This window comes from Camellia sinensis, chromosome 9, assembly GCF_055761805.1.
Source record: "Camellia sinensis isolate YWXY chromosome 9, ASM5576180v1, whole genome shotgun sequence".
Lineage (NCBI taxonomy): Eukaryota > Viridiplantae > Streptophyta > Magnoliopsida > Ericales > Theaceae > Camellia > Camellia sinensis.
The window spans coordinates 199,731,096-199,750,882 of NC_138969.1; the positions used below are offsets into that span (position 1 = coordinate 199,731,096).

General features: G+C 32.9%; 2 protein-coding genes across 22 annotated transcripts; both read left to right on the plus strand.

Moving 5' to 3' along the window:
* Positions 1–5,157: 5,157 nt before the first annotated feature.
* On the plus strand, positions 5,158–12,190 carry LOC114298766 (Phototropic-responsive NPH3 family protein). Of its 21 annotated transcripts, none has more exons than XM_028243385.2 (9): positions 5,717–5,878; positions 6,084–6,208; positions 7,950–8,076; positions 8,260–8,329; positions 9,102–9,242; positions 9,334–9,403; positions 9,707–10,111; positions 10,235–10,966; positions 11,329–12,190. In XM_028243385.2, exons 5-9 carry the CDS (start codon positions 9,184–9,186, stop codon positions 11,854–11,856), a joined length of 1,794 nt encoding a protein of 597 aa, XP_028099186.1. In that variant the 5' UTR covers positions 5,717–5,878; positions 6,084–6,208; positions 7,950–8,076; positions 8,260–8,329; positions 9,102–9,183; the 3' UTR covers positions 11,857–12,190. The 21 variants fall into 21 exon arrangements, with proteins under 21 accessions (XP_028099179.1, XP_082744557.1, XP_082744553.1 ...); XM_082888432.1 differs by having other exon boundaries at positions 9,713–10,111; XM_082888424.1 differs by having other exon boundaries at positions 5,734–5,878; positions 6,075–6,208.
* A 1,798-nt stretch (positions 12,191–13,988) lies between these two features.
* LOC114298775 (heat shock protein 90-6, mitochondrial-like) lies at positions 13,989–19,563 on the plus strand. Its single transcript, XM_028243400.2, has 5 exons — positions 13,989–14,179; positions 14,394–14,486; positions 16,178–16,251; positions 19,034–19,159; positions 19,237–19,563. Exons 3-5 carry the CDS (start codon positions 16,190–16,192, stop codon positions 19,349–19,351), a joined length of 303 nt encoding a protein of 100 aa, XP_028099201.2. The 5' UTR covers positions 13,989–14,179; positions 14,394–14,486; positions 16,178–16,189; the 3' UTR covers positions 19,352–19,563.
* Positions 19,564–19,787: the final 224 nt, after the last annotated feature.

Sequence of the window (19,787 nt, forward strand, 5' to 3'; positions counted from 1 at the left end):
AAAATAGCCAAAAAAGCTAAAAAGCCAAAAAGCCAACCCACTTCCCAAACGGAGGCTAATAATCCTACAAATTTGTTGGATTAATTATCCATTGGATTAATAATCCTCAACTAAAATGTTAAAACAAACATACGATAATTTGGCCCACAGATTAATAATCCCAATCGCATGTTTTAATCCACCCAATCAAACATACCCAAAAGATATAATTTTATTGAAAATACTCTATTTATATTTTGTATAGCTAGTTTTATGATCGATTATTTATCCAGAAACTTCCTGATAAAATATTTTGTTACAAAAAAAAATTTTAAACACAAAATATACAAATGTAACACATATTCGCACCTACAACACAACCTTTTGTCACATGGCATGTAGCCCCCACGACAGTGCGGAAACTGAGAGACGTGGAGACACATTATATGGGCAATGCGGTGGCTACCACCAACTTGGCTGCCCAAATGTGGCAACTCACTACTTTTCCATCTCTTTGTAAAGAACAATTATTTAGTGCTCTGAGATTTAATTCTTATTTTAATCAATCGACAAAAGTGAAATCTCAATTAATCCTTGTGCTTCTATTAGTTTGACTAACCTTCATTGATCCTTACTTTACTTCTATTAATTTCACTAACCATAATTGGCCAGGATTAATATTGATGTAATGATACAAAAGTTAAAGGTGACAAACTTAATTTGAAATCATAAACTCATCTAATTCTCTCTTTTAAAACCTGTTTAAACATATGTCAAACTCTATAAATGGGTTTGAATGAATTATATTTTGTCAATCCAATTAAAATTAAATTTAAATGAATTGGATATGATTATCCATTTATCTCCACTCCATCTCACCACCACCGCCACAACATGAATACCACTACACCATTAGCTCTATCATCCCATCATCATTAAAATAAGAGTTCAATGAAGTAAACGAGTTAGCTGGTTAATTTATCCAACTCGTACTCAATTTAACTTAATCTACTTAAAGACGTTTTCAAATCAATTTACTTTAATGCATAACTTGTTTTATTCGTTCATACCCACTAGTTTGTCATATCTATATGGAACCACTAGAAAAGAGATTCCCATTGTAAGGTTAATCTGATAAAGTGGGAGCTTACAGTCACCTACAGTCGGCACTGAAATCTTGAAGAACCCTATGGCTACATCTACATTAGGATGCCATGCAATTTAATCATTGCCTTTTTTGTGTGAAGCATTTTTTAATTCCTGTTGATATATGTACACGTTTTTGTAATGATAACCAATGGCTTTGTTTGTGCCACACTTGGAATCTCTGGCTCCCTCTTGTTGGGAGTTCCAGCTTTCCTATGTTTTCAAGACCTAACAGGCAGTGGAGAGTGAAAAAAAGCCTATTGCTATCATGTTGCTATTTTGAAAACATAGAAAGCCTATATATTACCATCTCCAAAGGGATAATTAGGGTTAGGACTGTATCAAAAATATATATATATATATATATAAATAAAGAAGAAAGTAAATTTTGTGTTGAGGATCCAAGGTAACTTAACCGACAACAGTGCTTTAGTGTTTGTGAAAAGGAAAATGTTGTTGAGGATCCAAGGAAACTTATAACCAACAAAAATGTTTTAGTGTTTGTGAAAAGGAAAATGTTTTAGAGCTCTAATTATAAAGCTCTAATCATAGCTCTAATGAACTGACAGCGAGCCCGACCCACTGATGATGTGACGCATGTGTCTTTTTTTTTTGTTTTGCTTCTGCCACGTCGGTGGAGCTCTAATTAGAGTTTTGAATCATGACTGTTGTGGAAAAAATAAGGTAAAGTTAAGCCCATAAAATGTAATGAGTTAGACTAAGGTAAAAATTCAATTCAAAAAGATAATATAGGGTTGTTTGTTAGACTATGAGTCGAAGAAGATATGTCATCTAACTTGTTGGGATAAGAAGAATGAAACTATCAAACAGAAGACGAGATGGGCACTGAGCAATAAGTGATGCTGCACAGAGGGTTCGCAAGCGTCAGAACAACGGCTGAACCATTTTCAAAAAAAAAAAATTTATGGAAAATGACAATCAAATGATGACCCGTGATTATATATAAAGAGAAACAGGAGTAGGAAATGAGATACAAGTAATCATCTATGTCGAGACTAAACTCTTGTTCGGCATTTTCAAATTAGCAGACATAACTAATTTCACCGTTTGGAGCGCTCGGTAGAAAATTTTGGATTGGACAACTCTAATGAGTTATGCTTCAAAAGAAATCGAGATTTGTGCAAAATCATCTTATTCTCTCTAATACAAGAATCACACAGTATTGACTTAACATATTTGAAATGTACCTTCCCTGTACCTTGTTAAAAAAACGAAAAAAAATTGACAGAATAATAAAATAAATGAGTACTTACTGTGAATATTTGGTAGGTACTCAGAGGCATATGGTTATCCCTGAGTATAGATTACACATATAAGGGATAATTAACAATGATAACAAAATCTAATTAGGGCAATGATAATTATGATGATCACCATATTATCATTATCATGGATGGTCATCATCAATGCCTTTGTCATGAAACCATAATTGCGTTAGGATGGGCCGCCTACGACTGGGACGGAAGAATATTGCTTTATTGGATGTTTAATCTCCTTAGCATTAATTGAGAAAAGAGAGAGAATAGACTTTCTTTCTTTTTTGACAGTATGCAATGAATATGGCAATAAAACATAGAATCAAACCCATGAAATATATATATGAATAAATAAAATTTGTAAGTTAAACTTGCTTTTAAAGGGGGATTTGGTAATAGTCCCTTCATTATTTAATTTATCTTTTAAAATGATAAGAATTATATAAGTACTTTCAAAATTTCTTAATATTTTAAAACTTGTTTCTTTTACTATATTACCCTCATATCTATCAGCTCTCCTATTAAGCCATCTTTACTGTGTATTTCAAAGTAAAATTTTACTCTGTATAAAAGTAAAATTTTACTCTGAATAAGAGTAAAATGTTACACTCTGAAACTAAAAGTAAAATTTTACTCTGTATAAAAATAAAATTTTACTCTAAAAAACTAGTAAAATGTTAGGCTCTACACAAAAATAAAACAAAGTAAAATTTTACTCTGAAAAACGAGTAAACTGTGAGACTCTGAAGCTAAAAGTAAAATTTTACTCTGTATAAAAGTAAAATTTCAAAAACGAGTAAACTGTGAGACTCTGAAGCTAAAAGTAAAATTTTACTCTGTATAAAAGTAAAATTTTACTTTGAAAAACTAGTAAAATGTTAGACTCTACACAAAAGTAAAATTTTACTCTGTATAAAAGTAAAATTTTACTCTGAAAAACAAGTAAACTGTAAGACTCTGAAGCTAAAAGTAAAATGCTACTCGGTACAAAAGTAAAAAAGCGAAGGCAGTGTTTGTGGCGGCTGAAGTGTTTGGCAATGACCACCTCTTAACAGTAAAATTTTACTGTCATTCTAACACCAGAGTAAAATTTTATTCTAATTCTCTCAACAAAAAACAGAGCAATTTCTATCAAATGAAATTAGATCAAAAACAACAAAAATAAATCAAAAAAAAAAAAACAAACAAACAAAAACAAAACAAATTAATCAACAAATCAACATATCTAATTGAGAAGAAAAACTTCTAAAACTCGATCAACAATCACAAATCTCAATAAAAAGAATACATGCGTTCAACAACACTCATGCACACAAATATATATATATATATATATATAAAACATTACAACACTCATACACACAAATATTATAGATCGATTCCGTTTGTGTGCTGAGAAAATGGAGGAAAATATTATATAACATTACAACGAAAACTTATGGATCACGTCTCTTACGTTTTTTACGAATTTCATTTGTATCAAGTAGCGAAGACAAAAGAGATTCAGGAAGTTATCTCGTCAAATGAAGAAGAAAACGCGATACTTCTTGTGATCTGTTGCCTCACAATTGCTTGGAAGATGAGGATCAGGTCCTTCAATGTCGAACTATTTCTGGTAATCGAAACTGTTATATTGTTTGTCTGATTGATTCTAATGATCTGTTAGTGTTATTGTTTCAATGAATTTGATCTGCTGAAGCTTGGAAGACGCGACTATGGTGCCGTTGACCTTCTGCTGAAGCTTCGAAGACACGACTATGGTGATTATGATACAGTTGATAACGAAACTGATTATATATGCAGAAGCCGAGGGTATAATAGTCATATAAAATATTTAAATAATAAATTTTGTCCTTTATGCAAGACTTTATAATTATAAGGGGGTTTAGAAAGTATAATTTTTTTCTTAGTCCTTTTAATAATGAAAGGAAGGTAAAGAGGATTTATAGCTAAATTTCTCTTTTTAAAATTTTATTCATTTATATGCATTGTGTGTATGATTTTATAATTTATAAATCGAATCTACTTTTAAAACTTTTATTCATTTAAATTTATAAAATTTGTAAATTAGACCCACTTAAAAAAAAAAAATATTCATCGATACTCATCTATGTGTTTTTAGGCTTATTTCAACCTTTGAAATGACTTCAATTTTTTTTTTTTTTTAAAATAACGTGGGACCAAAAGGGCTTCTTGTCAAAGCAATAAGCATTAATATGTGAGAATATGGAGACAAACTCAGATAGAAACCTACACACACATAATACACACACAAAAAGTTGCAGAAAATAATATTAAAAAAAAAAAAACACTACAGGCTTTTTGTAGTGTAGGTGACCCAGAAAGAGAGGGAGAAAGAGAGAGAGAGAGAGAGAGAGAAATGCTTGTCTGTGTCTGGCCTCCACAACAACTGACATGGAGCAACCACCCCCGACCAGTCCCATCAAACTGATACTGCCTATTAGCGAATCAACGGTTACAGGACAAGACACGTGGGCCATGGAATGAATATACCATTTTTACCATATGGTCCATGCGGCTATACAAAAATTATTTTAATGCGGTTTGTGATAATACTACAAATTTATTTTTTTTTTAATTTTTGTAAAAAATTTATGTCAATTCCATGTGAGTATTACAAAAATAAAAATTATTGTAATACATATTTGTGATATTATTTTGTTTGTATTATTAGTAACACTGTATATCTGTTTATGGGAATATATATACCATCAAATTGAGAGAGAGAGAGAGAGAGAGAGAGAGAGAGAGAGAGATATTTTAGTGGCGGGAAGCATGATGATGAGGATTGCACAGATGAGGTGAGAGATCCTTCTTGGCAAAGCTTTTTGGTCCCACACTCCCACTCTCTAACTCGTAAGGGCACTCCCACTTGGCCATCCCTAGTAGTATTACCCACCCCACCCCACCCCACCCCACTTGCATGCTTTTATCGGGATTTTATATTTATTAATAACTGACTGTATCTCTTATACCATTGTTTGTTAATAAATAGTTACATAATATTTTATATTTCTTTAAATATTCAAATATTAAGTATGTGTAATGCATTAATGACCTTCCATCAAAACTTTAAAAAAAAAAAAAAAATTTATAAAAACCCGACTAGTTAGTTTCATCTCAAGATTAAATCTACCCTGCTCCTTGCGAATACCGGTATGTATGTAGTATATGATCTAAAAGTAGAGTGTAGAGAGAGGGTAGATAGAAAGGACTTGACTTGCTCCTCCTTTAATTCCTTTTCAATTTTATTTTCAAGCAGTTTAATCATGTTATACTTTTGATACATTACTATGTTGACTAAACCCACGCCACACCACACCACACCACCCCACCCTCCTCTCTCTCTCTCTCTCTCTCTCTCTCACAGTAGTCTTGGCGAGGAGACTTTGAGACACTCATTTTTCTTTGGCTGGTACGTCTCACCACTGTCTCTCCCTCTCTCTCTTTGGCTGGTACGTCTCTCACCACTGCCCCTCTCTCTCTCTCTCTCACTCAGGAGAAGGGGGAGTCCATCATCATTACATGCATGAAACAAGAAATTTTTTTGTGTTTGTTGTCGCGTATATGGATCTCATGCTCATAAGTACTATGAAAATAGATTCTTCTTGATTTAAGTGCAGAATATATATTAAGTGACTTGGGATTCAGCAAATGCAGGTACTACTACGGTGGCTCTCTCAGATTCTCGAAGTTACTTGGAGTTAAAGAAGTTTTCATTTTGCAGTTTTCATGTGGATGCCATTCCTTGTTATGAATCAAACTACCCCAATCAGCTTTTGTTGGTATATGTGCTTTTTTCCCCATATATTTGCCTTTTTATTTTTTATTTTTTGGCTATAATTTTATTTTATTTTTTTTAAATTCTATTTATTTATGCATTAGTTCAGTACAGTTAAGAATATTATTGTTGATTCTGTTAGCATAGAAGGGATTTAAAATTGAGTGAATTGATTGAAAGAAATCCACTTCATGATTTGTTATTGTTGTTTGCCACTCATAATTACCAACCAAAACCCAACTCAATTTCATGTGGTGCTTAACTTGATGGTTATAGGGACTATGCATCTTCTATCTCAAATTTTTTTTATTCTTCTTTTATGATTCACTTATAGTTATTTGATTATGTGAAAATATTGAGATATGATCAAACGATTAAAAATGAATTGGGATGGATAGATGACATAAACTTTATGAAAGAGCCAAGGTTTTCTCTAGTCCGAGCTTCGGATGTGCTCCATTTTGATTTTGTTGCAAATTAATGATTTAGATTTTGTCCACCTATTTACATACCTAGTTGTAGATCCAAACAAAAAATTGGACCCAATATTTAATGGGTTTATGGATGGAAAAAAAATTAAGCATAACTTACAAAAAATATTGATGCAGTACAAATCCGAGTATCGACTCTCCAATACAAACATGTATTGGAGAGAAGTCATTCTCTCTTAAAACAGAGGATCCTTTGTCGTATTTACCCTTGTACTAGTCAATAGTAACGGGTACCTTAATTGATAGGTATTAATACTGATAATTAGAGTGACACTTCATATAGTAAGATAAAATGGTAGAAACAAAGATGGTCATTATAGCATTAGGCCATCACTTTTATATTGATGTTTTAATGAGTAATTATCTTGTATTTTGAAAATTTATTATTGGCTGTGTCCACCCAATAGTAGGAGCCAAATAATTACATTATTCAAAAAATAAGTAACACATATTATTATTAGATGGTAACATAAACATGCGAGTAGATAATTTTTCGTATTTTAAGAGACAATTGGATGTGTCAACTAATTTATGGCGTAGAGTTTTACTCCAAAAGCACTTAATAATTTTTCCAAATCAAGGTGGTTTCTATCTCTGTGTTCTAGAAATTATGTTTATATATAACACAACATATATAACCAACTAGGCCTAGCCTAGTTGGCCACCACGCCTTCCTTAGGGCTTAGTTCCAAAGAGGTCATGCGTTCAATTTCTCTTAGAGGGATTGAATTAAGAGAGTGCAAATACTTAAGTGCTTTGTCAAGAGTGGGGATATGTTCTCCCATAGATGCTAATCTAATCTAACAACTAATATTTGCCGATCAAAAAAAATATATATATACATATATATAACACAACATATATCTTACTAAAATGTGTGTTTTTTTTTTTTTATATAAAAATAATTAAGAGACTTACAGCTTAGGCTTTTAACTTTTTCAAAAAAAAATAATCCAATTTAATCGTGAGAGGGGATTCACTGAGTAGCCCTTTGGTTATAGCTAAAATATCACACTGCTAATTAAATGCCATCAAATATATATCCAAAGAATAAGGTGATAACATTTTTTGAGTAAAGTTGACATAAAAGCATAGTTGTACGTAACATTTTGTGATTGTTCATATTCATGGAGTTGGGATCTAGTAAGCCCACTTTAAAAAGTAGCATGTGTAAGGCTAAGGCTTCTGTTATTTCTCCATTTATAGAAGAATATATATAACCTTTGGCATGGGGACGTTTTCCTTTTTATTCAGATGAAAAGTGGTTGATACTGTGCCATATTAGCACTGTTCTGCTTCTTTTTCCCACCATTTTTATGAAGCCTGGACCACTTGCTATTGTCTCAATTTGATTTCAACCAGTCAGTGGCCATAAATAAAGGTACCTGCACAAGCGCTCCCTCTCTCTCTCTCAATTAATTCAATCAGTTTCCTTTTTTGTTTGTTGTTTTCTGTAGCAAGGTGAGTGGTGATATTTCAGAATTTGAGTGCATATGTTTTAAGAAATTTTTTACTTTGTCTAAAGATGCTTATTAGTTGACTTATCATGGCACATTACATATAGGTTTTAGGGTTTTCCATATCCATGTTGCAGTATGTTCTGATGACATCAATATTGTCATCTAATTAATCGGGTACGTACGTAGCTACATTATTAAGAAAATTGATATTTATGTAAAATTTTCATAGAAAATTTAAGATTAGATTAATGTGACAATGACATTATTGTAATTACGAACTATGAACATTTAACTTTCATTTTGTATGGAGTTTTTATATATGAATTTTGTTTATATGGCATTACTCATTAAGTAAGTTAGAATTTTTTTTTTTTTTTTTTGATCAGCAAAGAAAATTAACTATATTGATGAAAAGAAAATTAGTACAACAATATAAGAAGAAAGAAAGATGAGTGCAAAAAGCATCATAGCGAACCAAATCAATCCCAACTAAGTTAGCACCAATAACATTCTAACTATAAACTTAGAATGTTTTATGAATACTCTAAATTGCTTCTATTTTGTAACTGCCAAGAAGTGTTGACTTCCCCTCCCCCTTCATTTCATATATATGATAAAGAAATGAATGTTAGTGCCTGTATATATAGCGATGATATGTATATATATATATATTAATTATTATGGGTTTTCCAGAACTGTATTTCAATCTATTGTTCTTGTAGAAACAACCACCCTTTGGTTGAATTCCAGGTCTCTCTTTCACTGAAGATAGATCATGGCTTTGTTTGAAAATGACTTTTTACTTATATTAGATGTGCATCTTTTACCTATTTTCGTTTATGCATAAAAAACTGACATGTATATATGCAATTGTTTGTTTATTTGACTTCGAAATATATACAAATATGTCAAAGCAATTTTTTTTTTATTTTTTATTTTTTTTCAGAAAGTAATTATTTAGAGGGATATGTCAGTGTTCAACGAATTCCACACACAGATTTTGTAACATAAAAGAATAACCAAGAAAAATGAAGTATATGAAACTTGGGACAAGACCAGACACTTTCTACACAGAAGAGGCTACCAGGTATTGTAATTAATTGTAATTGTAAATTTGTCAAATGTTGACATTGTCGAAATGTCAAGCTATTTATAGACTTTTTACATCAATGATGCAGGACGGTAATCTCAGACGCAGCCAGTGATCTCATCATACAGATTAACAAAATCAATTATCTTCTCCATAAGGTATGAGTTAGTGAGGAATCATTTGCTTTTGTCAAGGAATTCATAATGAGGATAGTTTTGGATTTAATTAAACCAAGTGCCAAAATGTTGATAAAAAGAAGAATCACCACCTCAAAACATTCTCAACATGCACGGATTAGACAATCTTACACTATTAACCATGAAATGTTTGTGAAAGATCAACAGATTAAAAAAGATGTATATTTTTCTTGAAGCTTTATTTCCTAACAAAAGTTTGGCTTGCATATATGATATGTTATCACTAAAGACGACTTAAATCATTGTTAATTGTGGCACTCCTAGTTGCAGTATCAACTTCTTCCCAAGTGTGGTCTCTTGCAACGACTTTGCTCAGATTCTGAAGATTCTGCTAGTATTACTTTGGAGCTTCATGATATTCCTGGAGGTGAAGATGCTTTCGAGTTGTGTGCTAAGTTTTGCTATGGGATTGAAATCAATCTTAGTGCACGTAATATCGTACCTGCAATTTGTGCTGCTAAATTCCTTCGAATGACTGAAGCAGTTGAAAGAGGAAATTTTATTCTAAAACTTGAGAGTTTCTTCAATTCATGCATTCTTGACGGTTGGAAGGACTCCATTCTAACATTGCAGACCACAGGAAAATTACCAGAGTGGTCAGAAAATCTTGGCATCATTAGGAGGTGCATTGACTCTGTTGTTGAGAAAATACTTACACCCTTGCCAAAGGTTAGATAAACTGCATCTTTTTGACTTCTACAACGCACATTCTTATCTGATATCTAGCAAAGACTCTGAATATTTTTGTTTCTAGATACATAAAGATTTGATTTGAATGAAGACTCTATGCAGGTTACATGGTCCTACACTTACACTAGACCAGGATATTCACAGAAACGACACCAAATTGTGCCAAAGGATTGGTGGACAGAAGACGTATCTGACCTTGACATAGATCTGTTTCGATGCATAATTACTACTATTAGGTCAACAAACATGCTGCCACAACAACTAATCGGCGAAGCTTTGCATGTCTATGCTTGTCGTTGGCTACCAGACACTACAAAGAATTGGCCTCCAGAGAGTTCAACTTCTCAAATTGAAGATGTGAACAAGAAACAAAGAATTCTTGACACAGTCGCAAGCATGATTCCAGCTGATAGAGGGTGTGTTTCTATTGGATTCTTGCTGAGACTACTCAGTATAGCAAATTTTATAGGGGCATCTCCAGTAACAAAGGCAGAACTTATAAGGAGATCTTGCATGCAACTGGAGGAGGCAACAGTGAATGACCTTTTATTTCCTCCACATTTGTCTTCTAATAGCCATTTTTATGATGTTGACTTGGTTGGGGCAGTGTTAGAAAGTTTCCTACAACAGTGGAGAAGGCAAAACCTTGGAGAACAAGGTCAATCCGTGAGTTTGATTCAGAAAGTTGGAAAGCTCATTGATTCTTATCTTCAAGTGGTTTCAAGGGATGTCAATTTGCCAGTTCAGAAAGTAGTGTCTATTGTAGAAGCTTTGCCAGAAATTGCTCGGCCTAACCATGACAACCTTTACAAGGCGATTAACATTTACCTAAAGGTATGCTACAAACAAACATATAGAAAAACGGAACTAAAGAAAGCTTAAGACTATATGATCATTATATACTTCAAAAATCTTCAAGCCTCAAGGTTTACTGCCATGTATCCATTACTGGTGCTTGTGAACCCAACATGTTAGGATACCTTTTGAGCGAGCAATTAATACCTAATATAATTAACCCCATCTTGACAATTTCCATGCCCAAGTGCGTTCTTTTTGCTTTGTTCTCTTCTCTGTCTTAAAATTTTTCATTGATGTAATATGAACATCATCCACTTCATGTGTAGTAACTCCAATGGATAACAAATATCAATTCTTGTTCACTAATTTTTGCACTTCATATTGTTCGATTTGAATAGGAACATCCTGGTCTGGAAAAAGTAGAGAAAAAGCACCTCTGTCGCATTCTTGATTGTCAAAAGTTATCTCCCGAAGTATGTGCCCATGCTGTGAAGAATGAGCGACTACCATTGAGAACAGTGGTGCAAGTCCTCTTCTTTGAACAAGAGAGAGGCGCCAGGTCAACAACTCACAAACTTCCACCTCAACAGCTACTTATTGGTAGACAAAGACGGCCAATTACTGCAAATGACTCGAGCAAGTCGAAAGTGAGCTCAGATGGACAATCCTATGAAGTAGAGGGCATTACAAGAACTACAAATCCTGGAATTACCGAAAGTATTCATCACAAAACAACAAAGTCAGATGGAAAATTGGTATTGGAACCTGAACAAAATGTGACCAGAAAAAAGGATGAGCAAACGGAGATAGAGAAGGCAAGGGTAATTAAAGAAGAAGGAACTTCTGGATGTAAATTTGACCCAAGTATGATAATACAGAGGAGAACTAAATCAGACCGCAGCCATAGCAAAGGTAGATCTAGATAGCACATGAAAAGATTCTCGCAATTTCTCTGCTCTTAATTGTAATTTTGATTTTCAAGCCAAAAGTAATGATCCATGATGCCATTAAACCAGTGTACAAAACCTTAGCACCATATAATAATCAGTACAAAGTTGTTGTCTTTTGTTCCTGTAGAAGTTGTCTAGAAGTATTCAGTGAGCAGAATATCAGGAAAGGGTTTGAACTAACAATAGGTGGAGATTGAGTTTCCAATGGATTATAGTGTGGGAGAATTGAAGTTACACATTTGATTGATTACTTGATATTTTCATATGTAAGCACCGCAACATCAAGTTTGAAACCATCTTACTTTCATTATGTTAACTTTTTTCAACTATTTAAGTAAGTCAAATTTTAGTATATTTAATGGTCATTGATACAAGAAATATGGTAGACATACAACAATTCAAATAGCAAAGAAGTTGGATGTTTCATAACAAGAATGCTTACATCAATGATTTACTTTCTTGTGTTCACTTTTGAGTGTTCTTCGATACACCTATTGTAGAAGATACACTACTGTGGAAGAAAGGATAGACAAAAGTAAAACATGACCTATTGATGAGCATATTGTGACAATAAATATAAGTTTAATATGTAATGCTTATTTTGAATCATGTCTAAGCTTCAACCACTGATTGGTTGGTTTCTCTCAGCAATTTAGAACAAGAAACACAAAGAGAAAAACTAGGGATCATGGAAAAAACTTTCATGAAAAATTTATGACCCTTTGATTATCTTGATTAGTGTGTGGTGCTTTATTTTAAGTGTAATCCAAAGGTCATAAATCTTTTATGATCATTTTCATGAAAATTTTTTCATGATACGTAGCATTGCTCAAACACAAATACAGATATGACTTTTTTCATATATATAAAAAAAATAGGATATGAAAACTATAGGTACAGGGAAAAAAAAAACTAAACATTTTTTTATATAATTGAAGATCGCTTTCAAAGATTAAAGAATGCGATATGGCACTAATTAAAAAAATTATTGACATAAACACTAAATAAAGAATGTGATATGATAGACTTATATGTTGTGTGTGTCTACCACGTTTCATGTATGAGTCGAATAAATTATTGACTCTTTTGTCTTCTTCTTTTTCCATAGGTTAGGATTTGTAATGACACTAGACATGAAAAAATTAATACTTTTTGTTATGTTTTATCGAAATTGTTAAATTTTACACATGGACCTCTCCATGTTTAATAGATATGGAGGTGTGAGTCATGCATGTACATAACTTAAAAATAAATAAATAAATAAATAATTAACTTAACATGGGTGAATTTATATAATTTGAAGATAATAAATAACTAATATTAGTATAATAATATATGTTATTTGAATCCATAGGGTGTCCCCTCTAGGTTCATTCTTGACCAAGTCTATTATTAGGTGATGTGGGATCATAATATATTCCTTCCTAAATATATCATATTATTTTATAATTAATAACACAAAAAATAATAATTTTTTAATGATAAAATGGTATTGATAGTAGCAATTTCATTCAGCAACCCATTGCACTTATGCAGCTATGCTCATAAATCTGAATGGCAAAAATAAAATTCACCTACCAATATTGGCGGCTAGAGTAACTGGCGTCATTATAAAAATTTTGTGTGGTGCCATCAACTAATTAAAAGTGACAAATGGATTTAAGTGGACAAATCTTATATATTTTTTAATTAATCCAACAATATTGTGATTCTTACAACGAAATGAGATTATTTATTGAATGATGGTATATATATACTACTAGAAAAGGGAGCTTTAGCCACGGAACTTTTTGTGACGGTTTAAAAACCGTCACGAAAAGCAAGTATTTGCAACGGCAAATAAAGCCGTTGCGAAACTTTTTGTGACGGATTGATTTCTATCGCAAAAGCTTCACACTTGAGACGAATAAAATAATTCGTCGCTAATAGTATTTGTTGAGACAGAAAATGACTGTCGTTGATAAATAAGCAAAAAGACGTTATCATTAGCAATGGAAACAAATTATCCGTCACAAAAGGATCCATCAGTTGCAACAGATACTAAACCATGGCAAAAAAAAAAAAAATTAAAAAGACATAGTTTTATGTTTTTGTGCATCTGTCTGTCCATCACAAATAATACGAGCCCTAACTCCCCATATTTCATTCTTACGCTATGTCTCTTCCTCTCATTGGCATCGCCTCACTCTGCCATCGTCCCACCGGTGTCACCCACTCCGCCATCCTCTGACGCCGTCATCTTCCCATCGACAATCATTCAAGAAGAAAGTGCAGCAAAGCCCGATCAGAGCTATCTAACGTTCTCTCTCTCTCTCTCTCTCTCTCTCTCTCTCTCTCTCTATTTATGAAAAGCTCATATAGATTTCTGTATTTTTTCTGTTTGGTTTAGTTTGATCTTTCACATTTGGAGATCATGTCTTTTCTTATTCGATTCGATTTGTTGAATATTGGATTTTATTTTATTTTATTTTGAATAGTTCAATAATTACTAGTTTTCTTTATTGGAACCCTAGATCCTTGTTGTTGAAGCCCTAGGTCAGCGAATCTCTGTTCTGAATCAAGTTCCTTGAAGTTGTTCTCAATCAAAAGTCGACGATCTTCTGAAGGTGCGAATTGCAAATCTCTCTCTCTCTCTCTCTCTCTCTCTCTAATAACAAACAAAGCTATGTTCCCAATCTCTGTTGTTGTATATTTTCGATGTCATCAAAGATGCTTTCAAGATCACACTGATTATCTGCGCATGAGGTGAGTTCTCGTTAATTTATTCAAATTTGTTCGATTTTTCTGGTCAATTTTCTTAACAGATTTGATGATATTTTCTAGCATGAAAACAAGCATTAAGTACATGCATTTCATTTTTGTCATTTGCTTTATATGGAATTTTATAGTTTCTGTCTTGATGAAACGATGAAAATTTAGATTTCTAAATGTTTGCTGCAATGCTATACCTGCAAGACTGTCTACAAACAGTTATTGCTGTCATTGGCTTGCTTCTTTCAGACTATATAAAATTGGTAGTAAATAATTTGTGTTGATCCTAAAAGAAAACTTTCCACCATTAATTCAAGTAAATAATCTGTATAAAACTTGTTTTTGCATTGTATCAATCACAGTTATTGAGTATAAAACTTATTAACTCAATTATGTATGATGTAAGAAGCATTGAAATGTAATTTTGTATTGAAACCCCCCCCCCAAAAAAAAAAGGTAAAATGGGAAATTTCTCTTATGGTCGTTATTTTGAATCTATCTAAAAGTGGAGAGATTAAGAGAGAAAAGAAACTAACTATCTTTTAGATATAGAAATTACAATCTTTTTTATCTTCTTTTCTTTTGTCTTTTCTCTACTAGGTTAACAAACAGTTTAATCTGTTTTATTTGGACTTTAAACATTTACCGGTATAACCGTGAATTACAAAGGTTGTGTATATCCATAACAATATGATTGCGCTTGCTTTGATTTTTAACATTGCACATATAGTGTCCTCATTGCAAATATTACTATTTTTTTTTCTTCTTTTCGATGAGAGTTGAATTTATTTATTCTCAGTTCTTGGTGTTTGGGGTTCCATTTTTAGCTACCTGGTAGCTGCTAGTAATCTTTTTGGTATGAGAGGTGAGAAAAGAAAAGAAATGATCATGTATATTATTTGGATGGGTAAGAAAGCAAAGCTTGTGAGAGAGTGACATGAGTGAGAATTTTTTATTTTATTTTGTATTTTAATGGGTAATCTCGGTATCATGAAAATTTTATAATCAATTAGATTGTTTTTCTCCAAATCTCATCACTTTTGGTAAGAAATGAAATAGGCAAAATCAGTCTCATCATTTTTTTTGGTTTGTCATTTCTCACCAAATCACTCTATGCAAACAAGCCTTCTATACTTTTGGGATTTGATTTCCATGTCCTTTTTAGTGCTTGATTAGGCATGTTGTTTTGATTGATTACAATTGTTTATTATCTATCTTCATTGACTTTCTTGATTTTTCCGATTACTCTGTTTTTCACACTTGATATACTTTTCCTGAGCAACCTAGACAAAGTGATACCCAGATGGTACTCAATGTTAACCACTGGGAGATGCAACACCAAAGGATCAATGGAGTCATTGAACCTGAGAAATGGGTTGTTTCAAGGCAACAAATATGAGTCAACTACAGCAGCATCTAATACGTCAGATACTCCAGCTGAGAAATATGAATACCAAGCTGATGTGCATTATTAGAATAGTAGAGCTAATTGAGTTGTTATGGCCTGTGATTGAAATAACTGATAACATTTTCTGCATTTTGATAGGTTAGTCGACTCATGGACCTCATTGTTAACAGCTTGTATAGTAATAAGGAGGTGTTTCTTCAAGAGCTCATCAGGCATGTTTTGATTTGTTAGTCAACCTTGTTTCTTGCTACTTTTACCATGTGTTATTGGTGCATGCCCTCCATCAGTATGCAATATTTGTTTTGCATTGAGCATCAAAGGACACTTATTTTTTTGCCATTTTTGCATCAATCAACGATAATTGACATCCGTGAAGAAAAATAACTATCCGAACTGTATCAAGGCTGTATAGAGTTTGGAGATGTAACGCCCCCAAAATATGATACAATAATCCATTCCATAAGATCTATAAACATAATAGAAATGATATATTTTCATTCATCAGAGTTCGTATTACAAAAGAGATTACATGCATTATACATTCATAAACGTCCATCCTGAATCTACAGCATGTAAGACAAGTAATAACTACAAAATAAATACCCTACGGACTTACATCTTTCCAAGATATCACTTGGTTACAACAAAAAATAGAATCCTAAGCTCTATACATGTAAAACCCTTGGCTTGAATAAACATTTAAACATAAATATAACAAAAATAGAGCCTTCAGCCCTCAGTCCTCCCAAGCTATGTCCTTGGAGGAAGCATATCACCAGTACCTGAAAATGGTTTCCCAAGTAGGGTGAGCCAAAGCCCAGTAGAGATAAACTAACACAATATATTAGGTTTAACTAAGATATAAGTGTCAGATAAATGCTCCATATTCATGACCAACTTAAATTCTTCCCATGACTACTCAATGCAGATAACCACATCTCAATCCATTTCCATTCATTCATTTCAAGTTAATCCATTAATCAAATTCATTGTTATCTAATCAACCAAAATGAGACTATAACTCAGTGGTTCACCATCCACTACAACCATTACTCAAACACTTCTATTTTCTTGCCATTTTATGGATTCACATCTGAGGGAATCGACACCCATATATATATATATATATATATGATTTTAGGACTTTTACCTAGGACACTCCGGCCAACTTAATTTTAAATGGAGTTCATCCCCTATCTCCTCCCAAACAATGGAGTACATCCCATATCTCCTCCAAAACAATGATACATATACAATATATTAAAAGTATCGTCATATACAATGACTATCTGCAACACATATTCAATATTTCAATCATACCGTCATATTTAATGACACAATTTAAAAGATAAGTTTCAATTTACCTAATCTTCATGCTAGTTCTACAACAATCATAATTATCCTCTACTGATAGCCCAAAACAGATATTTCTAGACAGATATAAAATCTTTATAACAGATAATTTATCAAATTTTTATAGGTGAGTGATTTAACAAATCCAACTACACCGTTCATTCAAACATCCTTCTAATTTCACATTTTCCATATCAATTTCATTATTCATACAAAATAATTATTTAACTCATATTAAGGCAAATTTTCCTCTTTTTCAAATATCAATTCAAAGGCTAAATTTCACCATTTTAACACCAGAGAATCTCATATACAAGCCCCATAATCATTTTGTAAAACCAACATGAAAAACCCTTCTTTCAATTTTGAATCCATACCCTAACTTTACCCAAAACATCCCAAATCCCACCATCTATACATAACAACAAATACCTAGGTTAAAACTCATATTAAGGTGTAGAATATCTCTACCTCAAGTGTAGAAGCCCAAAGAAGAAGAGGAGAAACTTTGAAAGTAGCGAAATCAACTTCCAATTGGAAGAAAATGGAGTCCTCAAGTGCTCTACATTTCTTTCACAGACACTAGGGTGAAGAGATCAAAAGATCTTGGTCAAAATGTAGAGAGAGAGTGGATTTTAGAGAAAGGGAGAGTCGGATTAGGGTTTTGGAGTGAAAAGGCATCAAAAGTGATATAAAAATATGCTGCTGGGAACTGATATACACGAGGTTCGCTCGAGCGAAGCAGTTGTCGCTCGAGCAACCAGACATAACAAGTGACCTCGCTCGAGCGCAAGATGCGTCGCTCAAGCACAGAATACATACCTTTAGAAGTTTTACAAACGCACACCCTCGCTCGATCGCAAAAAGCCTCGCTTGAGCGAAGACTTGAACCTTCTCAGAAATTCTGCATCTGGGCAAAATACTGAGAGCACTCAAAGCTCGCTCAAGCCCAAGAAGTCTCGCTCGAGTGATGAAGCAAATTTCACAAGGCTCGCTCGAGCGCAAGAAGCCTCGCTCGAGCGAAGAAGCAATTTTCTGGACAACAACAACTTGAACAATTAGTAACTAATCTGCTCCGAACACACCCAACATATTTCAAAACTCAAATTCAAAGAGTTAAAGGAGGAAAAACAAGACATGGATACAATATTAAACCACGGAACCCGAGTCCGGAATATAGGAAAGGTCGGGTCAAAACTAGGATCGCTATAGAGGAGATGATGGGATAGTAATTATGCTCTAAGCCAATGCAAATGTGCTGATCTCCAGAATTATACATAGTTGTTCATAATGATTAAAGCAAGCCTTGGATAAACAGAGAAAATAATTGGATGAAAAAATGTACGTGTACGTTAGAAAAACTAGACATGATTGAAAATTATATTTTAATATGGAGGAGGATTTTATTGCTTTGATGGAGGTCTTGTCATTCAATGTTTTGATTTAATTGTATGACTATTGGCTTTGCAATTGCAATGAGTGTCCTCTACAAGTGTTGCCAATAGATAGTTTATTACTTGTATTTGTTTTAAGCTGAGTTACGTCAAAAAGCAAACTAGAATTACAAGTTTCTCTCAAGTTCCAAGTGAATTAAATGATGCTATTGCTAATGTGCTCCAAATTATGATTTTTAAACCTCAGCAATGCAAGCGATGCTTTGGACAAGCTGCGATTTCTCAGTGTTACAGACCCCAATCTTTTGAAGGATAGAGTTGATCTTGATATCCGTATCCAGACTAACAAAGATAATGGGATTATTACAATTACGTAAGCTTTTTGAACACTAAAAATTATTGTGGTTTATGTTTCCATTGCAGTATCAAGACTTTATGTGCTCTATGCAGGGATTCTGGCATTGGGATGACTCGTCAAGAACTTGTTAACTGTCTTGGAACTATTGCACAAAGTGGAACTGCAAAGTTCTTAAAGGCATTGAAGGTGCCCCAATATTTGGCTTAATTGTATTGTATACTTTGATTAAAGACCTTATGCTAAGTTTTATTTATTTGGCTAGACTGAGTATAATTTTAGCATAATCTTAAAAGTTCTATCATTAAGTAGCATTAATTGTGCATTCTTCTGAGATTGATTCTTTAATTCATGATACACATTCAATTGAAAGCAACACATTGAACAATTTTTAAAGTACATAAAAGTGTGCATATACAAAACAGAGCTTATATACTGTTTGATAAAGATTATAGCTTTAAGTCAATTTGTGCAATTGTTTTAGACATTGGGACTTTTGGCTCAAAACAGAGAAGTAGACACAGAAAAAGTGTGGATCAGTTTAAAAAATTGTACTGAATGTCTAGTTTACCTAAAGAAGCCTATCTTATTTTAAAAATGTAATAAAATCACAATATTCATTTGAAATTTGCACTTTTGCCACTTT